The following is a 12,643-nucleotide window of genomic DNA, read 5'->3' as shown; positions in this document are numbered from 1 at the left end:
AAGCAGATAATTTACTGTACTCTAAAGTAATTTTTCGTGCCATGAGTAATGATTTTGCCCCGCTTTAAGATTATTATTTTTGTCGTACTGCTGACATTCGGTTTAACCGTGAGCTATTTAAATTTGTCTTGAACCTATAAACCGCCATAAACATTAGTACTTTGGCCGCTTATTCACTAGAATGAAAACATTGTAAGCTCCAGTGAAAATTAAATAAATGGGGAGCTCCGCTTTTAGGCTTGCCTAAATCTATATATTAACCGAGGGAATCACCTCAAACATGTTAATGAACTATATTCACAACAGCCACTGTCATAGGTTTTTACATTATAATGAGTAAATATTGGAGCAGTTAATATTATACCGATTCACTGTTTTTATTCTCCATGCAAAACAAATAGTGCCATTTCTACGTTACCAAGTTTGCCACGTAATAGAAGGCGGTGAAAGTTTATACGAAAAGCTTAGAAATATTCATGTATTAAAACAGCTTTAGACGCTTTGATAACAGTGAAAGAGACCTTTAAACTTGCTAGTTATAAACAAAATACTAGTAACATAAAAGAACATTTCGAATATTCGTCACTTCAAATTTGAATAATTTCATTGTTTACCAAGTTGTCTCGAGTACAGTTCGGGTTCGGTGATAATAAGAGACTTTAAGAAACAATCTTTTAACAGTCCAGTCCATCTTAAAATTGTTTGAAAATTTAAAGACGTGTAGATTCCCTTGATTAAACAACTATAATAAAACTCAGTTGAATCAGTCGTCTGCAATCACCAAGTTTTGAAAATACACTATCACGAAATCGGCATAGGTGGACAAATACATTACACTTTAACTTTTTTGTACACGCTGTCGAGATGTCATAACAAGGTAAAAAAAAAAACTAGCTGAAGCAAGCGAGCGGCGTCGCGGAATACAATAAAGTGAGAATATCAAAGTACATTTTATTCCAAGTCAATCGATACGCTTACCATGAGTCTATATTGTTTCTTATTTACGTTCTCGCTTATTAACTGTTTGAAAATGTTAATTCTCCTTCCTGAGTGCTAGACATTTCCGTTGTTGGACGTAATGAGAATTTGATGGTATATCAAAAATAACTGATCGTTTTTTATTTTCTCTTCACCTAACTGCTTGACCAAGAGTTGACATTGTAAAGAGAAGTTGTTTATTGATCATTGTATTACGAGGTAGTCCTTAATGTCAATATATCAGTATGTACTTTGTTTCTCACAAGTGATGTAAACATTATGAACAAAAGGTATTCCGTGTCGAATTTTCGTGTTTTTAACTAAGTAAACAAGGCTGAAAAACTGTTTTCACTTTATGCTGACTAGTTCGTTTACCAGTTGGTATCAGAGGAGCGAGAGTGAAAATGTTTCGCTTGTTCTTCCTGCTCGCTTTTGCCTTTTTCTTGAGTTCCTTCGGAGCATCGCAGAATAAATCTGCAAACCAGGTAATAAAGAGTCGACTTTATTGGACGACGATGTTTCATGGCTTGGGTACACGTTCTGTGAAAAGAGGGTAGCGGTGTTCTTCTCATTCAAATTTTTCTTATATTTTTTTACAGTTAATGTTAGCCTCATAATAACAAAAATTATATTTTCAGAGTACTGGAACAGCAGCCAAACCAAATTGCTTCGTGCAACAAGCTGGATGTAGTAAAGATGGTGAGTCAATATCTCCAAATAATTTTATTTTGCGTTCCAATTGCAGTTTTTGCGAACGATATCACTGACTTTATTTCATTTCTTTTGATTTTCTTGCATGTTAGGAAAAGACGGAAAAGATGGACAAACTGGTGAGTTTACAACAATTTTAGTCTGGTACTTTCCCGTTTTCTACTTATATTAAAAAAAACAATGTTTATCAATAATTGAATTACGATTTGTTTTCAACACAGGAAAGGATGGGCGCGACGGAATAAACGGTGATGTAGTTATTTTTATATACAGTTCAAGCGTGAAATGCAAACCACAGATAAGACGATTTTTGACTATAAAATGATATAAAAAACATTTCATTCTGACAAAGAAAAGAAAAAAGCAAACTACTATTACTTAAGTGTCACTAAAACAGATATAAATCGCAAATAAAAATGACATTTGAGAGTGACAACAAATTGACGAATCAAACTGGTGGTTAAAATATATAATAAAACTAAATAATTACAGTATAACTATTTGCCAAACAATTCCTGCTCGCTCTTTGAAGCAATCTTGCTTTTGTATCGATAAAAAGCTTTCAGACTAAGTGCTGCTTATAAAGAATTCGAAGCACCGCAAAAAGAAGCGTGTCATGTACATTTGAAAGACATATAAGTGGAATTGCTGTCAAGTGTTTTGCAATGTGACGTTTTCTATTGATCGCCATTCTGATTTCTAACATAGGACGGGACGGACGCGATGGAATTATGGGACCAAAGGTTGGTAATTTTTTGACCCATCACAGTATGATTATTACATCAACACAAAAATAAGCAATAAAATACAACCTGTCTGATTTAGTACTTTGATTACAGGCAGCGATTCTTTTCAGATACTTCATGATGTATGCCTGCCACTTTTTGATAACAAGTCAAGCCTAGGCACTTCGTTACCATGGCGACAAAGTGATAATTTTAATTTGTTGTCAAATTTTGCTTTGTTGTTTTTCAGGGAGAGAAAGGTGACACAGGGATGCGTGGACTGGATGGAAAAGCTGGCATTAAGGTTAGAAATGACTATATAGTACAAAAAGAATTTATGTTTTACCCAAGATAAATTAATAAGCTCAAAGTGTCACTATCAGGCTGAATTTTTCATCAAAACGGTGTTAATATTATGACTCAGTACTTTCGCTCATGCAAGAAATACACACTTAGAACACCAAGATGATGATATCAAGTGAATTTTTCAAAAGATGGGAAACCTCTTGTAAAGTTTAAGCGATTTTTCTAGAATTTGTGAAAAAGTCTGCCTGATTTTTTTTTAAATTTTTGATCAAAACATCGTGCATACGTAATTCATAATGACATCCTTTTCTTGACTTCACTGAACTAGTATATTTAATTTAAAAAAGATAACTACTCATTGACAATGGTTTCCACTGATGCGTGTTTTTCTTTCAAAAACCTGGTATGTTGGGGAATTTCCTTTGTTCCATTCTTGTGACAGAAAAAACGTAATTCGATCAACCATCGTCAATTTTTCTCTTTTGCAAAAGTTTTAACACTTAATACCACAATATAACTCATATAATTAAACGCTTTTACCAGCCAGTGTTCCCTAACTAAAGTATGTTAATATAATTACGCTTTTGTCATTGTTTAGGGGGAGAAGGGAGAACCAGGACCAAGAGGAAAGGATGGTAATTACAGTGCAAAAGTAAGTTCCATTGTCCCTTAGTTTAGAATCAGGACAAAGAGGAAAGGATGAAAATTTTAGTGTAAAAGTGGATTCTATTTTCTTCCTGCTTAGAGCTATAACTGACAAAGAAAAGTATAGTAGTTGAACTAGCCTTTTAGCGCAAAATAAAGTTCTATTGTCTCTTAATAAAGAAGTAAGACTAAGTGAAAAGGATGGTAATTTAAGTCACCAAGCTTAAAATCAGGACTAAGAGGAATCGATGGCAGTTTAACTGTCAAGTAAGATGCATTAAGACGCATAGCTTGGAACCATGACTAGGAAGAAAGGATGGTAATTTTGGGGCAAAACTAAGGTTCATTAGTCCTTAGCTTACAACCATTACTTAGAGGAAAGGATGGAAATTTTAGTGTAATTAGCCATGTTCGAAACGAGCAGGGGACTGGGTACGAATATTCAATATCGATTGAATTGAAAAATTGCATCCGTTATCTGAAAGAGCATCCAAAAATTAGTAACCTAACCAAATTTGAGAGTTATTGGTTTAAACGCAATAGTATGGTTCACTTTTAAAACTCATTAAAATAAGAGAGCTTAGTATGAATTGGAGGGGCAGCTGACCATCCAATTCATACTAAGCTCTCTTATTTGAGTGATTTCTAAAAGTGAACCACACCTATGCCTTTAGCATAAATAAACTAATTTTTGGATGCTCTTCCAGATTATAGGGTTCATTCAATATAATCAATTTTTAAATTTCGTACCCAGTCCCCTGCTCGTTTAGAATATGGCTAATAGTACCAGAACCAAGGGGATATTTCTCACTAAAAAAAGAACATTCCAGTACTATGATCAGAAGCAAGACTAAGAGAAAAGGATGATAACTGTAAATCAAAGCTTTTTCACATCTTCGCTAGGATTAAAACCAGATGCATGGTATTTTCTAAAAAGGTTTATCACTACACTAAATTGACATTATTTTGTCTTTATTGAGGGCGAGAAAGGATCTGTTGGAGAGAAAGGATCACACGGAGAAAAGGGACAGAAAGGAATGCCGGGAACATGTGACAAGCAGGTAGGTAAATAATTTGAAACGGCTGTTTGACAAATGCAGACTGCAGACCCGATAACTTCCACTCCGGTAAGTCTGGACAACAAAACCGACTGGTTAGCCTACAAACATGTTGACAGTTAGCTCTCAATGATGGTAACAGTAACACGATTTATACTTTTTGCCTGCATTTTGCAGTCTACAAATCGAGACTTTGAATAGAAACCGCCATGAATAAATTAAGTAATCTCTGTTTAGAGAGCAGTAAAGCATGTTATGTTCCTCTGCAGTACGTCCGCTATGAACAAAAAGTTTAGGTTCTATAAGGAATATCTATAAAGAAGTGAGTTGGATTACTATCGTCCCATCTCTGTATTATTGGTTGCTTTCAAGACGGGCGGTGCATCGATAACTGTATCAATTCCTCACTGAAAACAAAATACTAAACCCTTCCGGAAAAGTCACTCCACTGAGTCAGCAGCAATATCCTTTACAGATACGATACGACGGGGTATGGACCAAGGACTCCTTAATGGCGCAGTTTTTATTGACCTACGTAAAGCTTTTGACTGACTGTGGATCACGAAATTATCGTCTCTAAGCTTAATGCAGTTGGAATTGCTGAAACCGAACTAAGCTGGTTTAAAGACTATTTAAGAAATCGTACTCAGCAAGTCAGCATTGAGAATGAATTGTCCCAAATTAGTAACATTACATCAGGAGTACCCCAGGGACTTATAAATGATCTCCCTACACGTTTAAAGATCTGTGGCTCATTAATGTACGCTGATGACACCGTTCTTTTTCACTCAAGTAGGGATGTGCATGCAATTGAAAAAGCTCTGAGTAGTGATCTTGAAGTGGTCGAGAACTGGCTAGGTGACAATAGCCTTTTCTTAAACAAGACGAAAACAGAGTGTGTGCTATTTGGAACAGCAGCTAGACTGAGCTCTGAAACCAACTTCTCTATCTATGTCTCGGGAGATCTCATTAAGCGTGTGTCAGAATATAAGTATCTCATCTCGGTGTCGTCTTAAACGATGCCCTCTCGTGGAATGCCCATGTTAAATATGTTTTGGGCAAGGCTGGCAAGAAATTGGGCATGTTGAGTCGAATAAGGTCCGATGTCACCACAAACACTGCAAATATCATCTACAAGTCATTTATTATACCAGTACTTGACTACTGTGACACGGTGTGGAACTGCTGCGGGAAGGTCAATTTTGATCTCATAGAAAAACTGCACAGTAGCGCTAAGAGAAACAAGGCAGGCTGACTTATTGCATCTGCCTAAAGTACGGACAGAAGCCGCGAAAAGGTCTTTTTTATTATTCCGGTTGTCAAATTTATAACTCTTATCCAAATAATATGTAATTTTTAAATCTTTCGATTGTATACAAATGCAACATAATTTTAGCTTAAATCTTAGTACTCTTATATATTTTAATCTTTTCAACTTCCATTTTAGGTACACTGTATGGCTTTTAGCGACTTTTTACTTTTGCTAACAGTTTTTATTGTAAAAGCTGATGGAGTAACCCTATTTAAATAAAGGCTTTCTTCTTCATAATCCTGATTTAGGTACAAATGTAAATTATTTTCGTGACCTTGTGGTGTACAAACCTGTTCCTCTTTCGAATCCATTGCAGGGATCCTCTCCGTCTTCAGCAAAACCAAATTGTTGTAATTCGGGTAAGAATAGTTTATAGATAGTATTGTTTTAAGTAATCAAATATTTTTAGATATCTCTAACCTTCTACTTGCATTTCAAGCAAAGTTCATAATTATCCTTAAGGGTCAAAAGAACAGAAATTTTAAAATACCATTTTAATCAACCAAGCACTAAAACTATCCATTATTGAGTGAAGTTAAAAGAAAGTTTTGCTTTCCGAGTCTTAAAGCGCGAAGTACAGCAAAAAATACGGAGATTTCCGAAGACTTCACGAAAACGTTTTTGAATGACTGCGCACTGAAATGGAGGTCATGGAACGAGTTTGTGACGTCATAATTGGTGACGGTAGCGTCAACGACGACGTGTAATGGAAATTTAAGAACTAGCTCCCGCTGAATATTCAAAGAGAGCGTTCAACCGCAAATAGAAAAACCGTAAATTAGTCGTCGTGGCTGACGTTGTCCAAAACACGCAGAATTTGGTCATTTCACGTTGTTGTTCTGCAGTAAATGGCATCAAAACGCACGTGCAGGTTAACGCACGTGCAGATAATTCTGCTCATTAACGTGAAATACTAATGAGGAAGAACAATAAAGATTCCTGATTTGTTTTCATACCAGCGGGCATTCTACTTTTGTCTCACAAGATATGCAAAACGACAGCAAACAAAACTTTAAGGTCGCGCAGGACCCTTCCTCATTAATAAATTCATTTGCCAAATTTCTTGGCGGGGTGCTATCTTGTAATTCTTTAATTCGCTACATTTTGAACATCGATTCCTCTAAAATTTATCAAGGATATAAGGGGATGATGGAATTACATCGTGATTTTCCTTTTACTGAGAGATGATCGTTTGCTGTGATGTTAAAAGCTCTTTTAAAAACGTTTAACTGCAGATAATGCAATTTTGTGTCCAAGTTTTCAGCAAGAACAGCGCACCGAATTAAATGATTTTACAACCTGGTGATAAATTATAACCTCTTTTGTATTCTAACAAGAACGAAATTTTTTATTTCAAAAACTGTTAGAAGTTAATAGTCTGCGTTGCAGACGAACTAAACCCCGGTATAGTGCACTATACCGGGGTTTTGTTCGTCTGCAACGCAGGCTAAAAGTTAATGGCTTGAAAGAGAGTAAAAATGTGAAATCTAAACTTTGAAACGTGCTATCTTCATTTTGAGAAGGACGTTTCAAAATTCGCTCTTGTCAGAACACAATTAAGTAGACCAAGTTTATGTTGTTTGCGAATCAACTCCTGAAATTCTATATCGACGGAGAAAACTTGGACACAAAATTGCAGATTTTGAGGCTTCCGAAGACCTTCCGAGTAAATGTTTACAACAACATGTGCTATATTCAATGCTGTGGATTTAATTATGATAATTCGCTATGTTCCAGCGCACGGGACACAAAGGTGAGAACAATAACGCGTAATTACTTGTACAAAGAACTTAAAAAAAAATTCTCATGAATATTTCGTTTGTTGTCGGCTTCAGTCGTCGCAGTCCGTGCATACTCTTTAAATAAATACATACATAATGATTGAAAGGGTCGTGCGCGACTTTAAGCTATTTTTTAGCTTAAGCTATTTGGTCAAAAACATGCGCATCTATGAACAACAACAACCAACAAATAATCAACTGAAAAACGGCCGAACAGAACGAAATAACTGCTTGAAATGTCACTAAACACATTTATTTAAATTCTAAGGTGCGGTCTTCCAAATTGGCCTACGGTCGTCTTCAAAAACACCAATTATGACGTAACAAGTTTTTATTTCCGACAATTTTTCAAAGCACTCTACGATTATGGAGGCCTAATGAAAGCCTTTTTTAGCTTGCAATATCCCTGCAATGCAATGTCCAATGTGTGTTTATTTGGGCCAAAAAATAAAAATAAAAATTCGAAATTTCTGTTCCTTTGACCTTTAAGTTATCTCTGCTTCTTCTTGTTCTTGTTCTACTTCTTCTTCTTGTTCTTGTTCTTGTTCTTGTTCTTGTTCTTGTTCTTCATCTTCTTTTTCTTCTTCTTCTTCTTCTTCTTCTTCTTCTTCTTCTTCTTCTTCTTCTTCTTCTTCTTCACCTTCTTCTTCTTCTTCTTCTTCTTTTATAATTGTAATACTTGAAACTTCACTTCAGTCTCGCATATATCACTGACGGTTCTAAAGTGATTAAAATCAATAAAGAAAATACTAATTTGCTGATTCTTTTGAAGCAAGGTGCTCAGAAAATTTCGTCAGTGCTAACGGGAATTTTTTTTACCATGCCCTGTTTTGCTTTTACCCTAGGATGCTCAACTGGTTTTCACTTCCTGGAGAAAGTTCAAGATCTTCTAACCAGAGGAGCTGCAGATGTTGAACATTTCACCATTAATGGAAAACTGTTTCTTGCTTTTGCCAACTATCATGGCGACATTAACAAATACAAGACAGGCTCAATGATCTACAAGATGGATGAACAGACTGGAAAATTTACCTTGTATCAGACTTTGCAAACTAGAGGTGCTTTTGGCCTTGAATACTTTTCAATTGCTGATAAACATTTCCTCGCTGTGGCAAATAAATACGATGGAACGTACCAACTTGACTCTGCAGTTTATCAGTGGAATGGTCTGCGGTTTGTCCTCTTTCAGAAAATAGCTACAAAAGCAGCAAGCCACTTCACATTCTTTATGATAAAAGGAGAAAACTATCTGGCAGTAGCAAACTATTATGATGGAAGTAGTCATTCCACAAAATCAGTCATCTACAAATGGAGCAGCGGCAAGTTTAACAAGTTTCAGGAGATAGCAACTGAAGGTGCCCTGGGATGTAAGGCATTTGTAATAGACAATGACACTTTCATTGCTTTTGCAGACAATTACAACTCCAAACAGAAGTACTCTGTCCAGTCTGCTGTGTTCAGGTGGTCAGGAGGACACTTTGTCAAACTGCAGTCTCTCCAGACATATGGGGCACACGATGTGAAGTCTTTTAACATCAATGGTCACACATTCCTCGCCTTTGCCAACACTTACTCTGAAAGTAAATACAACACCGATTCCTTCATTTACAAATGGGATGGCAAAAAGTTTGTTCTGTTCCAGTCCATTCCTACTCGTGGAGCCAGTGCTTGGCATCCATTTGTGATCAGCGGTCAAACGTACTTGGGTGTGGCCAATTATTATGGTGACAGTCAGAAACACAACACCCGGTCAGTTGTGTACCAGGCCTCTGGAGCGCAGTTCATCCAGTACCAAGAGATTCCAACACACGGGATACGAGACATGACGTCATTTGAGTGCAAAGGTCACACTTACCTGGCTGTGGCGAATTATTACAATAAAAAAAACAACATTAACAGCGCCTTGTACAAGTGGGTATAGGGACAGAAACAGAATTTTTGGCTCCTGAAAAGTGACCAAAGACCAAACCGGCATATGCGTAGTATTAGGGTAGTTTTTGCTGTGGTAGACTAAGGATAGAAATTAAAGAACTAGCTATCAGTAAATTTTGGATATTTTAATATTTTGATCGCCAAGAAAAAACAAACATCACGATGACAAGATGGAAAAAATAAAATAAAAACGTGATCTAGGACGCTTGCCATAATGACAAATAATGCGTGGTTGACTGCTGTTAGTTTGTATGTTGGCTATAAATCAGCTACTTAAGGCAATAATAAAGCTGTGCTTAGAATATAACTGACTTGCCTACACTTTTGTTTCTTTTGGTTAAACAGTTTTAATGTTCAGGACAAGTGTGTGGTATTTAATGTAACTGTTGAACATTCTGAGGAAGGATAGCCCCACGGAAAATACTTTCTTCGAGTTAAGCTGGTACTTTTTGTCGGGCTTACATTCAAACAAAGGTCCATGCTTTGTACTACAGCTGATCCTTTATCGTTATTTCGTTTCAAACCAGATATGGAACCATGGCCTATCGTCATGAGCCTTATATGAAGAATCAAAAGAGAAAGGCCCTTGCTTTCAAGCTAAGATCATAGGGAAAATAAAAATGGATTACAGGATTTTCCTTATATCACATTCCGGTTTTATTCTCACTTCTTTTTCCTCATCGCCTGAATTTCCTCAGTCACTTTTCTACACACGTGAATGACGCAACTCAAAGTTTGACAAGGTTGGATGATGTGGGACAAAACATAATGCTGATAATGGCTCGCGCTAAGAGTTGGACTAAGAGATGGTCATGACAGCAAAGTTAGGTTTTATATTTGGCTGGAGAGTTTATTGTCGAAGGACTTTGTCTTCGTTTCAGACTCGCTTATTCTCGGGAAGCCTTATTTCCGAAACTTTAACATGTTCCTTAATGGAGTATTTCCCTGAATTCCCTATCTAAAAGGTTTTCTTATAATTCAGTGAAAATGAACAATCGACTGATAACGTGAGTGGGCAAACCATGCTTTGTTTTACCAAAACGTATACGTGCTCGCAATTCTTCTGTCTTATGTTTATGTCATTGCTTTAGAAATTATTGGCTCAAAGGAATAATAAGATAAAATCTACAATATACACAGAAACGAGAAAAATACGAAAATTTTACAGTCGGTCGAGAAGAAGTCTTTTTAAATATGTTTTATTGCAGTTTTAAACTGTCTCCGTAAAAGTGAATCGTTACATTAGCCTGTTTGACTTAGCACTTAAATATGAAAATAAAACAAAAGACTGAAAAAACAACGTTTGATGAGATCAATAACTAAACTTGAAGGCATCATGGGGGCAATGTTGAAGGCATACGCGTTTAATTTTTTAAAAACAAAAAAACATATGTTTCACCATATAATTAACAATTTGTTCATGATCAAAATAAACAATATGCACTTCTATAAGGCGATTATTCCATTTTTCCTTTCATTGATCGTGAGTTTTAAAACAAACGAAGCCGTTCTTTTTCATTTTACACCAAGGTTTTTAAATATGCCAGCACTTGTAGTTGCTTAGTAAATATTACCATAATTGTTACGCCGAAAGCGAAGAACATCGCCTGACATAAAAAAAGATAAATTAGGTACAAGAATATAATTATATACAAAACTGTCTCCTTAATACACTTCCACAGCTGTATTTCAATACACAAATTTGTTTCTTGTGTTGTCAAAATAAATGCAACAGCAATGCTGTAAACATTAGTTATCCACATCGCAGGTTTCATTTCGTTGAGCGTTGTCGACAATCCAAAGCGTAGTCGATATTTCCCATTTAGTTTCGTTAACTCCTTCGTTCTCATCTTTTACAGAGCTCAGATTACGTTTGTTCACCTTTTACTTTAATCTCGCGCCAAAATTCTCATCTGAACAAAATGTCGGTATGTTTGATGTGAATTGTCGGTGATTCGTGTTTGGAATCTTGTGCCTGTCATCCGATCATTGCTGCTGCGTGATGGCTTCCCGAGCCTGACCGAGACTTTTCTCATCTTTTCAATTGATTGCTGTCCTCTTCTTTTGATGCCAATGATAATTTCGTAAACTAACGAGAGATAAATAAGCACCACAAGAACTTCTGGCTGTATTCCTTCCATGTGAGTTACGCTCAAAACTCTACGCCTCTAATTTTTTTTTTCTTGCTTTAAAATTTCTCATGTAAACGAACCCTTACAATTCGGCCGTCGTGTTTGATGGCGACCGGATGAGACATGTGCGGAATCAACAACATAATAATATGCAAATGACAGATGTTCAAAACCAACCAATTTAAATATATTTTGTTTCGGAAGCAATACAGCACCTCAGTGTGTTGTGAATAAATACGTCGCTAGATCATATCCCTCTCAAATTTACATTTACACATAATTATCTTCAAAAATGTAATAGAAATATCATTTAATATGCTATTTCTATTTACGCGAAATATAAACAATCATTTTCACTGAGAATTGACTTACTTATTCTATTTGTTTGTGGCAATAGTGTTTAAACCAATAGCTTGCTAACATGTTAATACCAGACATGTTCATTGTTAATTATACATTAACTAGCGCACGTCTTGAAAATATGGCCCTGTATACTACGGTCAACAAATTGGACACAATTCCAAATACATCAATTTTGCCAACCAGCCGTTGGTGAAGTTTCCACAAAGAAGAAAGATCAATTTCGTCTGTGTAAATTCATTACAGGCCTTACCCAAGCTATTGACTTTCGTTAATTTAGTGTTTCACCCATAGCAACAGTCTAGCGACAGGTGCAAACAAGAAGTACGATGTTTGTGAAAGGTATTTTGTGGAACTACCTTCGTGGCTTTGCGGATTCTTCGAAGCAGTTGATAGATATACACTAGAAAAATATCACCCTCGATTCGCAAAAAAAGTGAAATTACTTAGAAACAGCGGCAGAAGTGGTTCGCATGTTTTGTTCCTACCGGAGTTTAATGCTAAAACGTAATGCAAAGGCTAGTTTACACGAGCAACTAGACGAGGAAAATTGGCCAATGTTTGAGTGACATATATATTTTCTGAGAAGCTTGCGTGTTAGCTTTTATGTGACAAATGAAAGTTGTCACATACGAAAAAATGCTCGTGTAGACGACTCGTCACATAAATTGTGGCAAATATTGCGTCTGTATATGTGGTAACC

General features: G+C 36.1%; 1 protein-coding gene and 1 long non-coding RNA gene across 2 annotated transcripts in view; one reads left to right on the top strand and one right to left on the bottom strand.

The window, feature by feature from the left end:
- LOC144639852 (uncharacterized) overlaps nt 1-8,181 on the bottom strand; it is a 46,248-nt gene extending 38,067 nt beyond the window's left edge. Inside the window, exon 1 of the long non-coding RNA XR_013568231.1 lies at nt 8,038-8,181. This is a non-coding gene — a long non-coding RNA (uncharacterized LOC144639852). The remainder of the gene's footprint in view (nt 1-8,037) is intronic.
- LOC144639061 (uncharacterized) lies at nt 1,381-9,683 on the top strand. Its single transcript, XM_078498324.1, has 10 exons — nt 1,381-1,463; nt 1,617-1,677; nt 1,782-1,808; nt 1,911-1,937; nt 2,398-2,432; nt 2,665-2,718; nt 3,319-3,372; nt 4,346-4,426; nt 6,052-6,094; nt 8,362-9,683. The coding sequence occupies exons 1-10, from the start codon at nt 1,383-1,385 to the stop codon at nt 9,435-9,437; spliced, it is 1,539 nt and encodes a 512-aa protein (XP_078354450.1). The 5' UTR covers nt 1,381-1,382; the 3' UTR covers nt 9,438-9,683.
- Nucleotides 9,684-12,643: the final 2,960 nt, after the last annotated feature.

This window comes from Oculina patagonica, chromosome 2 (assembly GCF_052425735.1).
Source record: "Oculina patagonica isolate OP01 chromosome 2, crgOcupat, whole genome shotgun sequence".
Lineage (NCBI taxonomy): Eukaryota > Metazoa > Cnidaria > Anthozoa > Scleractinia > Oculinidae > Oculina > Oculina patagonica.
Note: the sequence above shows the minus strand (reverse complement) of the source record. Positions and strands in the feature narration are given on the sequence as shown.